Here is a 17255-nt window from a genome sequence, read left to right as displayed (position 1 = left end):
GTACACAACGCCAAAACTGAAACAGAAGGGAAAAAAAACCTGAAACAAAAAACTCATCGCATCGCTCAAATGTTATTTGTACAGCTGTTTTTGATGTCGCTCATTATATTATTGCTGTTTGTATATGAAAATAATTTTTTGTTCATTTCTCACATTTTGAATAGACTCGGCAAAGATCTGAATTATTTTCTATTTAAAACGTTACTGATAGAGAATGTGAACGGTGTGGCTGGAGCGAGCGCTCTTTCAATTTCATTTGTGGTTGATAACAGCCGTTGACACATACAAGCAAAAACGTAACGCGTACTGGACAGAACAGTTGTACCGCACAAAAGTTACCATTGGCCGAGATACGGCAAGTCTTTTTTTCTCTTCTAAATGGAACAACAATAAGTCACAGGCATTCCATTTCATTTGAATTTCGTCTATAAATAGCGGCTGTTCAGGCAAACATGCAATTGATTCCAAAGTCGAATGTGTGCGCCGATGTACGTTTACTTTTAGTTGTTATTGAAGGGCAGAAAATAACATGTGCAAATAATTGTTTGTTTTGTTTGGTTTTTTTTATTTTTATATGAAATTATATAATCGTGAATTTTCAATAAAGATTATTCTCAATTGATTTATTTTTCAGCTTTCGGTTTCAGCTTCTTACGAACTAACTTCTTTTGCTTTCTACAATTTAATGTTTGTTTTGTTTAAGTTTAGGTTTTCTTTTCATTATTCAAAATGGATCAACTAAATATGTGTATTTTTTTCTTTTTTTTATTCTGCTGTAAAATTATTTCCAAGAACAAACCGATCTGGCGTTTATCAGACACATTTTGGTTTCGAATGTGATTCAATTTGATCCATTTTTCTATACAATTTTTTTTTTCACTTTCATCGTCTGGTTTATTCTGTTTGCGTTTTAATTATTTAATGTTTGAATGGTGATTTTCACACGGCAAAATTACAGCCATGTGACTGATTTGAAACGATGACCAAATGTCAACATATTTCAACCGGGCAGGCGGGGTCAAATAAATCAAATCGATCGAATATAATTTTAAGTCTTAGAAGAAGAAAAACTATTGTTTTCAAACAACAAGAAATAGAAAATTCGGTCACGGTTTTCAATTCATGATGGATGCTCCTATCTCTCCCACACATATGTTTACGTTTCCAGCATTGACAGCTATAGTTCTACCTGCTCAGGTTGAATGCTCTATTAATTTAGTCTATTTAAATATTTGGGTTTCTCTCTGGGCTCTAACAACATTGCATAAGATCAAGTAAACTTCTTTTCTTCAATTATTTAATGCTATTCTAGTTTTCTGTTCACATATTTTGCAATATCATGCATTTCGATTCATTTATATAAATATATCCATGTTACAGTCCAATAAATATGTTCAGAATTTCATGACATTAAACGGTGAAATGAAATTTAAACGGAAAATCATAGAAAAAAACACACGCGACAAATGACAAATACCATCACTGACAGAACATTTAAAAGGAGTACAAAGTAGGAGCAAGTGGTGTTTTAAATTTTCGATTATTTGTTTCATAAAGAGGGGAGTTCAAATGAAAAATGAACGTGTTCACTTCGAACTAGTTCCAAACATGTGAATTTTCACTTCAATTTCCGAAGACAATTAATGAATTTTTGATAGATTAGAAATTCGATCGAATGGGAAAAATAAGTTACTCGATATTACGTGGCAGATGATGGATGGTCTGTGTGTTCCGAAACGGATTGGAAATTTACAAAATTATAGTTTGACAAAACATACATTTTGAAGCATTGTACTGTACCTGCTCGAATGTTAAATTTAAACACAATTTACATTTTGAATCGATTTGAATTTATGTTTGATCTTTTTTTCCTTTTGAAAAAAGGGAACAAAAGAAAAACCGAACTTTTCATCTAATTGGTTTTTTTTATTCTTATTGCTTGTTACTATCCGTGTCACTAGAGAAGTATGATTCAGTAAAACAATAATAATAATAATCCTTATTGCTTGGATTCATTACATACAATATATTTGGTAGATTTGCGAGAGTTGAACATTCAATTGATGCAGGCATCCATTGTAGATTCGTGCTGATACACTCTTCCTATCCTTCATGTGCCGGCAATCAGTTTCGAAACATATGTTGCTCGGCTTCCGTTTAAATCCATGCACACATTTGTAACCGCCGGATTTTTTTTTCTTCACTCAAAATCACTCCATAAAATGTATTTTTTTCTCTCTCGTACGCAAATTTTTTTATCTTTTTTTTTCAATTGTTCAAAGTACATAGTAAAACAAACACTAAATGGCACTTTTCAGTTAGATAAAACTGGTTATCCGCTTTTGTAGTGTTTTTTTGTCTCTCTTTCATTTTTGTTTATGTTTGTTTTCATCAAAATAGGTTTATTTCACACACAAAATATCGATTTATAATAGTTTTTTTTACTTTCGATACCCAAATATCGAGTCTGTTTCTGAATGAGTCCCGCCACTTTTGGTGGGCATGGGATATTAGAATTCATAATATGTAAGTTACACTTGAAACATTTATTTTTGTTTTGTACATTTTTTCTGATGATCAACTCAACATTTATAGTTCACTATAAGTATTTTTTGCCCACGCTTGATTTGCCAGTTGAATGTCTTGACGGTTTCATTTTATCAATTTTCTCGCGAAGTTTTTTAATTAAATCCTGAACTTTGAGCGCTGGCCCAACTTTCATATTGAGCATTTTGAAAATTTCATCGTCGGATATTTCAAGCAGTCGTTTACCATCGACCTTATTTCGACTGAATATTTCACAATGGGCCGCACAATCGTTCACTCGCAAAAATTGGCCAACATCGAAAATGTTCCAGGAGTCGGGCGCGAATTCGTCACCGTTTTGTGATGTATTCGATTGTGGTGCCGATATTAAGCATGGGATATGTTTTCCTGATGTCACCGTTGAATTCTGTGGGACAGAAGAAGAGACGAGTGAAAATTGGAACTAAATTTCCGAAATGGAGTTCGAATTGAGAGAAATAAAAATCAAATTACATTTATATAGCTAGTTGCCTTTCGTTCTGGTGGTGGCGATGCTGTCGCTGGTCCACTGTTGTGCGAGGCTATACTAAATGAGGAAGATTTGGACGAGGGTCGGGTTATGTGAAGCGTAGGTGTCTCATTTCTTGGTTCAGGTGTTGGTGGCAACGATGCTGACTGTAGTGAATTGATGGAATGACTGTATCCATCGTGGCTGAAGTCATCATCATCATCCTCTTCGCCATCGAAATCATGCTGTGTGGTTTCGGTTTTTGTCGTTAGTGAATCACCGTTCAGACTTTCATCGAAATCATTCTGCCGTTGCTCCGTTGATTCGATTTCTTTCTTCACATTTCGTGGTACTGCTGCTGAACCTTTTCCTCGCACTATGGAAGAAAATGAGAGAAAATTAGTCATTTTGTTATTTTAAATTTAATAATCTAAAAATTCAACATATAAATGAATGACGTACCATTATATTTGCCACGTTTCCTTCGTCCTTTGTTGGCAACAGACTTCGGTGAGATTTTCTGAACGACGGCCACTTTTGGTGCTTCAAGTTTGTGTCCAACCATAACACACCATCCAACTGGATACATGTCGGGCCCTTCGCTATCCAGCCACTGGTCGAATTCATCTTCCCAGCCGTCGAAATGCACACGAACCACACGGCCAACAATTCGCACAATGGTCGCTACACATACAAGTCGTGGATCCATCAAATCGGCACACTCAATTTTCATACTCTCTTTGAATCCATGCTCTGGCACTTCCAAACAAAATAGCGAATCATCTGCCGCTATGCTGCCCGTGTCAGCTAAATATTGCTGCCATGAGAATGTCTTTCTGTCGTATCCTTTTGGTGGTGTTAGCTCGATGCTGTTACGATGGCAGAAACCAGCTGGGAAAATGCACGCAGCCCTTTCGTGATAGCAAAATCTGTAAGGGAAAAAAGATCAAATTAGAATTTATAAGAAATTTGTTTTGTCTAAATTATGTATACGGTTGAAACTCACAGGTCATTTCCTTGTGCGTCTGGATCATAAGAATCAATGCGGATCATCATGTAGCCAAATTTGAGGACTTTCACAACGGTCGAAACGCAAATCGATGATAAATTGAGCGGATCAACCGCTTCCAATTTCATTCCATCTCTGAATTTGCTCTTACTACTTTCGTGGAGGTATTCTTTGAACGAAAAGTTCATTTTGAATAGATCCAGTTTGGCGTCATCTTCATGCATTTCCAACGATTGATCTCGTATTTTCTTCAACCGTTGCTCATACTCTGGTGGCGCTTTCAATTCGTGTCCTACATCAGACGACCATCCGACCGGATGGATCAGCGGCGAATCTTCGTGCACCCAAAAACCATCGTCATCTTTTGGCGCATCAAAATACTTCACAAGTAACCGTTTGCCGACGATTTTATTCACTCTACCCAATCGCATTTCCGAGATACGATTCTTGTTAACAACTTCCAATTGAAGGCCAACACGGAAACGTGATTTCGAACTTTCGTTAATTTTATTGTAAAATGTTGTCGGCAACGTTAGTGCATTTGTGAGTGTTTCTTCCAAATACTTTCGCCAACTGTATTTGTTTTCAATCGAACGCGGTGGAATCAATGGTTTGCCACGTTCGGCACACCATCCCACCGAATGCACTTCCGATGAGCATAAATTCACCCAGAAATCATGCGAATTATTATCGTCGAATCCTTCGTATCGCAATAGCGCCTTGTAGCCGCACAATCGAAGCACGGTTGCCACCCAGAATGAGTGCGGCGACATTCCTTGCTTCAATTCAGGTGTATCACAGTCAGTATTCTCCACTTCCACTTTCATGCCCACATTTACCATAGACCACACATCGTGGCCGGGCGCATGAGAAAAGCATGAAACTGGTGCGGCAAAGAAATTCGGATTCGATAATTGTGGTATCCAGTCGTAGCTGTTTAGAAATTCAGATGGTTTTCGTCGTACGGTAATAATTTTCTCGTCTTGCGGACACATTGCCGGTAGATTTGATCCTTTTGGTATTTGTGGTATTTCCTCTTCGAACATAATATCACGGTACTGTACATTGCCCAAATCGTCGACACTCATGCCGTCGAACAGGGAATGGTTACCATTGTTTCCATTTGAATTGGATGTCTTATCGTCACCGTTCATCGTTAGTTTGAATCGATAATTTGGTATTTTGCATTGTGTTCCCTTCAGATGAGACTCGAGATCGATCGGGCTATTCGATCCCGTTGATATATCTTGCTGTAATTCGCTCATCGTTGGATTTTTATTATTCGTATTTGTAGTTGTCGCCGGTGCTGCTGCTGCTGCTGTTGTCGTCGAATCAACCGAGTGTGATCTGTTCGCATATAATGTGTATGGTTTGATATCGTTATCCTTTAGTACGTCCTTTACTTGCGTTTGCATCATAACAAAGTCACTTCGGGCACAATTCATGCTGCAAAAGCGACGTTCCTTTGTGTAAAATGAATGTTTCACACCAATGGCACCGCAACGCTCACAAACCGCTGAAACAATACACAATAAAAATTCATTAATATTACAATGAACGACATACACACACACACACATACAATCGCCTGTCTTCTCAACACTAAAAACAACGAGAAATATTCAAACGCCAGCCAAAAACAGTCATGAATTTCAATCCTTACTAACTAAATACCATTTTCGACTAGGATTCTTGCTTGCGCTTTACATTATTTAATTTTTGTTTATGATTTTACTACATGTGCATGTATGTATATTTTCTGTAAAGTGTGCATGTGTTTGCTTGTTTCGTGCAGCATGTTATATTGATGATGTGGTTAAGTTTGACTTTTTAGCATTAAATGAAATACAGGAGGAGATTAATCGTTTAAAGGGAGAAATGATTGTATTAAATGGAAATTGTTATGATTCATTGGTTTAAAATGTGATGTTGAGTGGATGTTTAGAGAAAAAAACTGTGTTTTTGTATGTGATAAATTCTTAAAATTTAGAATAAGTACGAATTTCGTTGTATATTTGCGGAATTTTGAAATGTGTTCCAAAAAAATTATTTCTCAGTCGAATCAACTGTTTTGTCAAGCGAATCGTTGCGCGCTACACATGAATTCATAATCTGTGCTCTTCCGATTTTCATTCATTCAACAACAAAAATCGAAAGCATTCATTTGCAAAATCAAATCAAACGGAAGTACAATAAATCACAAACAGAATAATGACTTGATCCAGTTTGAATGTTTTACATAAGGGTGGTCGTTTGGTGCCTTCATTGCCTATCTCTCTATTTACAAAAGTAGATAAAACCGAAAAAAACAAACATCGGAGCATCGATCCAATGGTGTACATGCACGTGTGCGCTCGCAAATCAAAGTCAACAAACCAGGCAGACACATTGAAACCAAACCAACCAAATCAAACCAAACCAAACCAAACCGATTCAATCAAAGCACACAAAATAACTTGGAAAAAATGAAGCATATACAAGAATGAAATAGAATGAAAAACAAAACAGAAATAAAACGGAAAAGCACACAGAGAATAATATGCGCGCAGGCAATAAAAATGGGAAAATTAAAACAATCGTAAAACAAAAGTCATAAACCTAAAACAAAAGAGAAAAGTGACAGAGAGAGATAGAGAGAGAGAGAGAAAGAGAGTGAAACGGAAAAACAATAGAACAAAAATTAAAAACAAAACAAACGTACCCATGCCGTCTTTTTGGATTGGAATAACAGAAGGATCTAAGCAAGGCTGATATGCAATTGGTGTTTTTAGCACTAAGCCAGGTCGTTTAACTGGTTTTATTTTGCGACTCGTTTGTGTTCCTCTGGTTCGTCGACGGAACGGTATGTTTCCCGTAATGGTGTTGCCGTGCAACGACGATGACGACGATTCGCCGTGCAGTGTGCTGAAACCGACGCTATTGCTGTTATTTGAATCGGTGCCACCATTGTATTCATCAATGTCATCGACACCTTCGTCACCTTCGTAATCGTTGTCAACGCTGTTCTCATCGTCATGCGTGGTAAATTGATTAACAAATTGATTGGCAAATTGGTTTGCATTTAAAAGTCGTTGCTCTGGCTCTTCATCGTCTTCGTCTTCGTAGTGTTCGGTTCCGGTGCCAACATTTACCGATGTCGTGGCCGCCACTAGCTGATTGATCGGGCACTTAACAATCGTTTGGTCCGATATCGTTCCATAGTGATCGAGTATTGTTTGATGTGCATCGTCGTGATAGTGCTGTTGATTCAGGCCGGCTACAGCTAAACTTCGCGGTAGACCGCCAAATAGTTCAGGTGTCAGTGGCATCGCACCTGATGCCGTTGCAGCTGTTAGCTCGTTATTTATCAATCCAAGTGGATTCATGTCCTGTACATGATGTGGTTTGTTTTATGATAACGGCACGATGTTCATTGATTATTTTTTTGTGTGTGTGTTTATTTGTTTGTTTACCGATTTTCAAATTCACAGCGCAGAACCGGCAAAAGTAACATGAAGATATATGGGTTAGCTTGTGTTATATCGATGGTGGTTGTTTTTATATTCAAAATTGTTGTTTTGATTTCTTAATGTCATAACTAACACTACTTTGGCAGTAGCAGCGCTCAAATCTTGCTTTGTTGTTGTTTTTTTTTTCTTTTGGTTTCGTTCAACCTTTCGATTGGATGGATGTGAACGAACTTATTAAATGGAATTTGGAAAAAATGGCACTCTCGGCAAACGTAAATGAATTATAAAATGAAAACAAAATGTGCATGAGCGAAATGGTAAAAGGGTTAAGAAATCGATATTCACATAGATTTGTACAACGCAAAAAATTTAATGCACTTTCCAGTTTGATGGGATTGAAGAAATTTCTTGACTTTATGGGTGTGTGTGTGTGTGTGTGTGTCATTCAAAAATCGATTCATTTTTTCACCATCAAATTGGTAAGCCATTGAATTTTTTGCCATTTTATTAGTGAAACCACAATGCCATATAAAACATACCACAAAGATTAATGGAAGAAGTAAGTGGCGTTGTTGCTGTTGTTGTTTATAACTATTATATAAGTGAATGCATATTTACAGCTCATGTCTTGATTTTAAAACTCAGAATCCAAATGCAAAAAAAAATGTGTGCGTATAAAAAGAAAGCTGAATAGATTTTGTTTCGTTTTTTTGCTTAGTGAGATGCATCTAAAATGTGAATAGTGAATTTGACCGGATTCTTTGATTTAATTTGACAATCCCTCAACCGAATTCCATTTAGGAATTTTCTATGTGTGCATTTGTGTTCGTGCTTATATACAAAACTGTCTCAGACTGCTTAAGAATTTGTATTTGATAGCGTGATTTTTTATCGCTTGTTTTGAATGCTTACCATTGTGTTTGCTTGATGGCCAATATCATCCATTACGGACATTCCAATCGTCGGTTGTGTGTAATAGCTTGTACTGTCGTCAATGATCATACGCTCTTGTGCTTGCGCATATTGATTCATCCAAAACATACCAAAATCAGCTGGATTCATCGTGTTTACCGCGTCAATATTGTTCTAGCTCTCGTTCTCTATCTATCCGTTTTCTGTCCACCCCGTTTCGCGAACGGTCATGAAGTGAACACGTCTCCAATGAACACTGCTGCTCACCTATTTCCGTGTGGTGTGAGTATTTTCTCGTTCCCTCTCTGTATTTTCTTATCAACGTATCGATTTTTCGTGTCACATTACAACGAAGCGAATAGTCGCAGACTGAACTGTCGCATAACTTTGAACAATCTGAAAATAGAATTTAAATTGCGAATTTAGAAAGGAAATATGCATATATGACAGAAAACCATACAAAGAGACAAATGATATATAGAGAAATAAGTGGTGCGAAGAGGTAAAGGGAAAAGGTTGCAGAAAATCTTTGTCCAAATATTTGCATGTTTTAAAATGAACAGTCCGCAGGTAGTCGGCGAGACAATATGATTGACCATTGGTCATGTTGTTTTTTCTAGAGCTCTGCATATTTCCGAAACGATCTTTTTGGCCTTCATTTGTTTCGAGAATTTCATTTTGCATTTGAAACAACAAAAAACAATTTATTTATTTTTTTGCTGTTTAGTCTTCTTCTTAGTTTTTGGTCCTCTTTCCGATTTAAAATCAGTTGAACTCAAGAAAATCGATGGACGACATGCTTTAAGTGAACGTTCAGCTATTCCATCTCGAAAAGAACGAAAGGTGAGAGAGAAAACAACTGAAAGGAATTAACACACAGTGAAACCGAAAGCCTATGATCAGACACACAGAGAATGTCTGTTGTGTTTTTTTTTCTTCTCTTCTACATCTTTTCCGCGTGTGTGTGGAGGTTTCGTATTTTTACTTGTGTGTTTTTTTTTTCTCTTTCAATAAATATAAGAAGATGCTATCGATACATACAGGCGAGAATGCACACGGCAAATTGCACCGAAGAAAGAATAGTGTGTGCACAAAATTATAAACATTCTTCATTGGGAAAAACAACGATATATGTATATATATATATACATATCAGGAAAAAAATCGACCAGCACTCGACAGAGCAACACATACGCCGGAGAGTTCACACACCGAACCCCGTCGCTTGTTGGAACGACAATGAAAAAGTGAACGCATATAAAGAGCGAACACACACAGAACAACAACAATAATAGTAGTAGCAGCAGCCAGCCTGTACACGTACGTTTTAATATATGTGAACAATCAAACATCGCGCACACAAGCCAACGCGAATGAAGCACCAAACAGACGAGACTCTTTGCGAACCCATCGTTGCCTTTTTTTATTATACCGAAAAGAAAACGTAATTTTTTAATCAACAATGCACACACACACACACATTCATACATACGCACGAAACACCAGCAATAATTATGACTCAAGCGACAAAATGTTAGATCGAACGATGCAATTTTCATATGGTCGAGAAAAAATTGCGAATAAAAAAAAACAGAAAAAATAGTCTCACCATTGAAAATAGTGATGAAAAAAAAAACGAAATCTACATCCTTTTATAAGTTGGAAATTTATTGGTGAATAAGCAAGGATATTTTTTCCATCGGCACATCTACTTCGATTTCGTCGTTTCCATTTCACAATTTAACACGAATCCCAATCCGATCCGTAATCGATTTTTTTACTCAAATTTTTTTACACACTTTATTCGGAAAATATTGCCACACTATTTGCTACACAAATTGGTTATTAACTTTTTGCACACTCTGGTCTGTGTTTTTAGTCAATTTCGAGTCACTTCGTTTGGTCGACGACGTTCTACAAGAAATAATTCTGTTCTTTCATGAAGCATTACATCAATACACAAAACGAGAAGCTTTCCCGAAAACGCTTTGACATAAATGCAATGGTGAGTTTGAACGCAAAACGTCGCGTTTCAAACCGTAAACTAACTAATAGCAATGCACTCTGGTGGCATTGAGCCAAAGTTTTGACGATACAAAGCGGCAAGTTAAAATGCGTTGTTTAATTGTAAAAATTCCAAAATAATTTTCATTTGTTTCTATTTTCTTTCAAATTGAAGTCTTTAAATTCAACTTGAGGTACCAAAAAATTTGGAGAATAATTTTATTAATGAATGATTTCACAATTGAAGAGCTTCGCTAATGCCAGAAGACAACGTATGATGAAATTCACCATACGTCATTCTCTGTCTGTTGCTTAATTTGCGGCCACTGGTGACAATTTCATTCCACGATCGCATGTGTCAGAGAAATGATGATAAAAACCAAATACTGATGTGATTCCACGAAATTATTCTACTGTTGTTGTGCTGTATTCATTGAACCGGGTGAAAAGATGCAAAATTTCATGAGTGTTTCACTGTTGATAAATTGCGCAATATCCGCGTGCGCTTTCTTAATAACAAAGCAATTGATACCGAGCCTACGGGACATGTTCATTGCCGCCAATTTATTCGGCAATGATTTGTGCAAGCGAAACAAGCCCAAAATGTGAGTGATGTTTTGTCCACATTGTATACTGCAGCTGATCCACAGTAAGTAATCAATGACAATGTAGAAATTAATACAATGTGTGTTTTATTGCTTCGATTTCTAGACCAGAGGCGATGGGTGTAGTGACCGGCTGCATGTTTTTGATAGCCTTATTTCTATTTATACCAGTGCCATTCGTGTTCAACGAGAAGCAAGTCAATGAATTTCCACACAATCAGGTACGGACAACTGTGTCTGCAGAGTGGCTCAGCCATCATCTTATCACATTTTGCAACAATTAATTGGAATTTCTCTCTCGATTTAATTTTTTTTTACAAAATCATTCGATTTAATTGCAGCTAATCGAATTGATATCGGCACTGTTGTCGATTTGTTGCATGATCCTGTTGGGATTTGCTGATGATGTTTTGAATTTGCGATGGCGCCATAAGTTATTGCTGCCAACGATTGCATCATTGCCATTGCTTATGGTGTACTACGTGAATTTCAACCGAACAACAATCATTCTGCCTATTTTTGTACGAAATGTGCTCGGGTCATCGATTGACATCGGTATGATTAGGAATATTTGAGACTGTTCGCAATGTGAACTTTAAACTGAAACCGTTTGTTTGTTTGTTTGCTTTGATTTTCGATAGGAATTCTTTACTATATTTACATGGGAATGTTGGCAGTATTTTGTACAAATGCAATCAATATCTTAGCCGGAATAAACGGGCTCGAGGCAGGACAATCACTGATTATCGCCGCATCGATCATTGTATTCAACATGATTGAAATGACACACGATTCAAACACCCGAATGGAACATGCATTTTCATTGTACATCATTGTCCCATATTTTGCCACATCTCTGGCTCTCTTCATGTTTAATAAGTAAGTAAATTCATTGCATCATTTGAAAGTAGGGAAAAAATCCGTAGAAATATTTGATATGTTTGTTTTGTGTTGTGACTGCGTGTACGGTTGTGAGTGGTAGATATTGAGCGATAACATCTAGGGAAATTCACCTCTAAACTGTCAAACATTCGAAATGTCAAGCGTAATACACAGTTCTGGAGAAGAGTATACAGCACATAGAGTTATTCTTTAGTGAAAATTCGGTGGGCGATGGCATTTTAACCATCTAGAGAAAGAAAAAAAGAACGAACAAACCAAAACGAAAATTTCCAACAAAAATCCAAGTGATTCGTAATCGAATATTCAACGATGAGAATGTTTAAACGAAATTTCAAAGGCTTCATTCGATAGTATAAAAGAATTCTTGCAACAACAACAACAAAAACACTTACTATGTAAAGACTGAGCAAAAAGAAAAAAAAGAACAATTTTTTTTTTGGGGTGTGAGACTGTGTGAAAAACGAAATTAGTCAAAATGCATTTTCAATGCTGGAAATCGACTCGACGACGAGAAAAGTTTCTAATTCTATGGACATTGTTCTCAATTCAGTTGCTGTTAATCGGATTTGTTTTGTTTGGAAATAATTCAAATAGTCTGTCCGATGACATTGATGATGACTCATTGCAAGCATATCGATCGAATAACCTGCCCAATCCGAAAATACAGAGAGTAGTGAAATTTCTGAAAAATGACATATCGTTGCCAAATGAAGGCGTTGAAATGGCAGCAGCTGCTGCCGCTGCCATCATCCCAACAGCTGCATTAGCCAATAAAATTGTGCTTCCATCGCTCGAAACATTCAAAGATGCATACTTTGAATGTCGCAGTGGTAAACCGGCCAATTTCACCAGCGATACGCTATTTTGCTTCCGAAACAGCAGTGTGATGCCCGTGTCAGCACATCTGCGCCAAATGAGTGATTCATTCGACGAGGATGAGGATTGTACGTGTAAATGTCAAGCTGGTTACCACGGCCGTGATTGTAGCCAGCCCGAAGTTGTGTGGCGTGCATTTTGGACGGCACATCTACCGAAAAAATTCGACGATGAAAAAGTGAATTTACTTAATGATGAAAGCGAGCCAAAACCGCGACGCATTTTCTATCACATCGATTCAACGACGCTAAGTCTAACAACGGTCGAAATTCAAGTGAAAGAATTACAAGATTTAGTTGATTTATTCATATTCTGCGATGAAATCCGGAATGCAACGAACGCTGTGCATGCTATATCACCGAAACATGAACGCTTCCGTTATCATCAGCAGTCCAGCGAGCATAGTTCGAATTTCTTTTTGAAAAAACTTAAAGCAAAAATTCTAATAGTAGAAACGAGGCATCGATGCACACCAAAAGCTACCTACAAAATGTTTCGCAATCAACTGAGCGACTTGGTGCAGGGCGACGAAATCTATTTGTACAGTTCATACGATGAGATACTGAATCGTCAAGCCATTCAGTACATTAAATGGAATAGCAATTGGTCGCAATCGCAACCGCTTCGTTTTCGACTCAAATACACAGTATACGGTTTCTATTGGCAGCATCCCGTGCAAACGGTTCTTAGTAGTGCTGCATGTCAATTACACGTACTCGACGAACTCTATAAGAAAGACCCCACGGCATTGCTAAATACGAGCACAACGGGCATGATTATCGGCGATCTGAATCATTATGGCGGATGGTTCTGTCAATATTGCTACGAATCGAGCGAGAATATCGCACAAAAAGTGCAACGTGATCGTACGATGAACGCCAGTTCACCCGTTTTTTCGCCACTTTTTACAAATCGTTTGGATAATGGTGACGTACACCAACAACGACCCCCCAATCACATTGATGCACCACACATTGAATCACTGATATCAGCTGGAGTCTACGTTGACGGGAAACTTGAACTGATTCGCTTGCATCGATATTCGGACAAATATTATGCACCGGATGCACTAACAAAGGAGGCTTGGAAGTATGAATCCTTGCTCACGAATACGTATGCGCATTACGACGGCGATGTCGATGAATAGCCAAACTAAAAACAAAATTTAATTAACTTATCTTCCCGATTTATTAGGGAAGAAACGAAAATCGATTCAACTACTAATTATCATGTATAAAATACACATATATAGACACAATTATTGATGTAATTCAAATGAAAAATGACTTAGTTAGTTTTAGCTTTTGAGAGTGAACGAAATTCAGTTGAAATTTGGTTGTTTCGTTTGTAAATTTGTTCCGAATTTTATCTGTGATAGCATTTAATGAATCTCTTCTCCGGTGTAATGTAATGCAAACAGTATTTGTCAACACAAACACTTCCACTGAAATTGTATCTAATTCATTTTTTTCTCTCGCAATATTCAATTTGTTTGTAGTAGTAAGCTTTGAAACAGGGTTTGTTTTAATCAATCATTTAACTCGACCATTTGTCATTATCAAGCATTGAACCAAAATTTTAATTGGCATGATGTATTATGGTGTTTCATCAACAGTAAATGTAATATTCTTGATTGGAGAATATTGTTAGATAACCTCAGTGCACCAAGAGAGAGTGAGAGAAAATGGAAAAACCTGGATGCCACTGCTGGTTCAATACAAAAAAAGCAACTACAAAGAAAAAGTCTCTATTTTTGAAAGCAGTTATCTTCATTGAGTATTATTCATTTTATTTTGCTATGTATGAAAGTATGAATATGAACGCGCGCAACTGGCCGATTTATAAATAAGCAATTAACTGAATAAAGGCATTACCACAAACAAAAAAAAGAAATATTCGAAATCAAATCTCTTTGTTGTCTGTCTTATTTTGCATTACATAGAATTAAAATCGATTATTAATCGATAGTTTCATTAACATTGTTTTTATTTTCGTTACAGATATCCAGCCCGTGTCTTTGTTGGCGATACATTCTGTTATCTGTCTGGTATGACATTCGCTGTAGTCGGCATATTGGGTCATTTCAGCAAGACGCTGCTGCTGTTTTTCATACCACAAATCATAAATTTTTTGTATTCGATTCCGCAATTGTTCCATTTTGTGCCTTGTCCGCGACATCGTATGCCCAAATACAATGCAACTACTGATCGATTGGAACCAAGTAAAACGCAATTTCACTACAAAGATTTGAACATTTTCGGCCGTCTATGTGTCTCAATCTTTCGATTGATACGCATCATCGAATGGAGTGAAAGCGACAAGGATGGTGTTGTTATCACAAATAATTTCACATTGATCAACTTCCTTTTGGTCGTATTCGGGCCACAGCACGAACAAAGATTAACCCATTACTTACTTGTCGTACAAGTTCTTTGTACACTCGTTGCTTTTGTGATACGATATCCTCTGGCTAAATATTTCTATGAATACTAGCATTTAGTTATTTGATTTCATCCAATACCAAAGTTTATATGTTAAACCCGGTTTCCAGTCGCAGCCTTTTCCAGAATTCCAATAATGTCCATTTATGGAATTCCACGAGAATTTTAATTACTGATACATTAGGAAAAATAAATGAAGAAAAAAAAAGATTTTCAAATAATACAATAAAAAGATAATTCTGTTTCTTTACCAAAATGAGTTTTTTTTTATTCTAGATTTTTGATTCAAAGGTAAGCACAATTTTTTTTTCAGCTAAAATCCAAAACACTCAAATCAATTTGAATTTATACAATATTCCAAAATGAATCGAATGTTCCATCGCCGCACAAAAAATGATTATCTTCCGCTCCAACAGGACTTTGATCTTGTTTATTTGTTAAACATTTGTAAAAGTTGTGCCTTTTCCTTTTCCTTCCGTTTCACCACTTCAAAGCTTCTTGCCCGCCAAGTACTCTTACGCAATTTGATTGGACGACTTCCGACATATCGACCTAAATAAAACAATTTGAGAAAGAAAGCAAATGAAAAAAACCTTATAAAATTGATGACGTGACAAAAACTGTTCTGTGTCTAACCCACTAAAGGGAGTGAAAAAAAAACTCGCGTGCAAGAATCGCACATTTATTGGATATGACGCAACTCAATGAAAAAATGTGCTGAGACTCTCTAGTACACTTGAACTTCTTCAATGGGCAATGCATGATATATATTGATTTTATTTATGAAATGAGACGCGCGCTCATTCCGTCGCAATCACACCAGTTTGAACTTTGAAACCAAAACTACACATTTTTTCATCATTGACATTCTCATGCGTGCTCTTTTTTTAAAAGTGCTTTTAATTGTTAAGCTATCAGCACTAAAGGCGATTTGTTTTTTTGTCTAACGCATAAAAAACGAATCACCGACACAACAACAACTTAATGGCAAAAATGTTGACCGTTGTATCCTTATCGAAAGCACATTTCAATGTGATGATCAACACTATTTGCGATGAATTTGGATTTTTTTTCCTGGCGTCACCATACAGCCAGCCCATCATTACCGTTTTTTTTTTGCATATCACTTTCCTCCGAATGCCCAATTAAATTCGAAGAAATTGTACGAGCACGAAGTCGTAGACAGTGATTTTTTTTCTTCTTGTCATAGCTGATAACACTCATTCAATAGTCTGTAGCTACAAAATCAGAGGGCAATGTATCGCCGCGAAGAAGAAGAAGGAGAAGAAAAGTAAGAAGAAGGAAAAAAGTCATCAATTTGCAATGTTGTGTTTAATCACGTCGATAATGCGCATTTTGCTCGATTTATACGCACCAACGGCAGAAATTCCATAAGTAATTAGTGGCTGATTAGTGGTTCCCGTTTTAGTACGATCATTCGGAAAAGAGAATTTCATGAAGAGCCAATACGATTAACTAACCGACACATACAGTTATTTTTAATTACTTCACGTGAATGAATTACGGTCCCGAGATTACGGTTCGATAACGGAAGTACAAAACCAAGGCAGCCTATACCAATTTTCAACAGTTTCAATTGAATCCTGACAGCGAGTAGTCGTGAGCACAGTGCTACAGTACACAACGAACAATTTGTCGAATTGAGCGATTGCGGAAAGGCAACCGGAGTATTAATCGTTCATTCTGAGAGCAACAAATGAAAGACGTAAGTTGATTTCAAAATTATCGGACACCGAAACGACTTTTTCCAAAGCCTTTTTGAGCTACGTGAATTTTTCTCTCATTCTACGGCTTCTATTGTGAGTTATTTAATGGAACAAAAATTGATTATTGTGCAATTCTCAGTAATAGACTTTTATGTGATATTTTCATTCCTCTTTACAATTTACAATTTGTGACTCCTTTTTCGAATGAATTTCACACAACTTGGATTAATTTCCAATTAATATTTTAATTCAATAGAAAATATCACAGAATTGATGAATGGTTTCAATTGACAGA

At 36.7% G+C, this 17255-nt stretch overlaps 5 protein-coding genes across 6 annotated transcripts in view; 3 read left to right on the top strand and 2 right to left on the bottom strand.

Annotated features, from left to right (window-relative positions):
- Positions 1 to 1905: 1905 nt before the first annotated feature.
- On the bottom strand, positions 1906 to 10677 carry LOC129568732 (polycomb protein Sfmbt). 2 transcript variants are annotated; one of them, XM_055446978.1, is made up of 8 exons: positions 9897 to 10372; positions 9729 to 9821; positions 8405 to 8800; positions 6745 to 7411; positions 4041 to 5559; positions 3497 to 3963; positions 3040 to 3410; positions 1906 to 2953 (listed from the first exon to the last, which is right to left on the bottom strand). In XM_055446978.1, the coding sequence occupies exons 3-8, from the start codon at positions 8552 to 8554 to the stop codon at positions 2600 to 2602; spliced, it is 3528 nt and encodes a 1175-aa protein (XP_055302953.1). In that variant the 5' UTR covers positions 8555 to 8800; positions 9729 to 9821; positions 9897 to 10372; the 3' UTR covers positions 1906 to 2599. The 2 variants fall into 2 exon arrangements, with proteins under 2 accessions (XP_055302953.1, XP_055302951.1); XM_055446976.1 differs by lacking the exon at positions 9729 to 9821 and having other exon boundaries at positions 10014 to 10677.
- A 39-nt stretch (positions 10678 to 10716) lies between these two features.
- LOC129568743 (UDP-N-acetylglucosamine--dolichyl-phosphate N-acetylglucosaminephosphotransferase) lies at positions 10717 to 15489 on the top strand. The gene is made up of 5 exons (XM_055446993.1): positions 10717 to 11013; positions 11120 to 11234; positions 11355 to 11568; positions 11655 to 11892; positions 14793 to 15489. The coding sequence occupies exons 1-5, from the start codon at positions 10859 to 10861 to the stop codon at positions 15283 to 15285; spliced, it is 1215 nt and encodes a 404-aa protein (XP_055302968.1). The 5' UTR covers positions 10717 to 10858; the 3' UTR covers positions 15286 to 15489.
- Positions 11915 to 14699, top strand: LOC129568737 (beta-1,4-mannosyl-glycoprotein 4-beta-N-acetylglucosaminyltransferase). The gene has a single exon (XM_055446985.1). It carries the CDS (start codon positions 12392 to 12394, stop codon positions 13937 to 13939), a length of 1548 nt encoding a protein of 515 aa, XP_055302960.1. The 5' UTR covers positions 11915 to 12391; the 3' UTR covers positions 13940 to 14699.
- Positions 15468 to 17255, bottom strand: part of LOC129568745 (RNA-binding protein 42) — a 6109-nt gene continuing 4321 nt past the window's right edge. Inside the window, exon 5 of the mRNA XM_055446995.1 lies at positions 15468 to 15785. Coding sequence (XP_055302970.1) covers positions 15664 to 15785 — 122 coding nt within the window. The 3' untranslated portion in view covers positions 15468 to 15663. The remainder of the gene's footprint in view (positions 15786 to 17255) is intronic.
- Positions 16694 to 17255, top strand: part of LOC129568747 (uncharacterized) — a 3661-nt gene continuing 3099 nt past the window's right edge. Inside the window, exon 1 of the mRNA XM_055446997.1 lies at positions 16694 to 16959. Within this exon, the coding sequence (XP_055302972.1) occupies positions 16951 to 16959 (9 nt within the window). The 5' untranslated portion in view covers positions 16694 to 16950. The remainder of the gene's footprint in view (positions 16960 to 17255) is intronic.

Source organism: Sitodiplosis mosellana, unplaced genomic scaffold, assembly GCF_009176505.1.
Source record: "Sitodiplosis mosellana isolate CC-2019 unplaced genomic scaffold, AAFC_SMos_1.0 Smas_scaffold_22, whole genome shotgun sequence".
NCBI classification, from domain to species: domain Eukaryota; kingdom Metazoa; phylum Arthropoda; class Insecta; order Diptera; family Cecidomyiidae; genus Sitodiplosis; species Sitodiplosis mosellana.
This window is presented reverse-complemented; position numbering and strand designations above follow the sequence as displayed.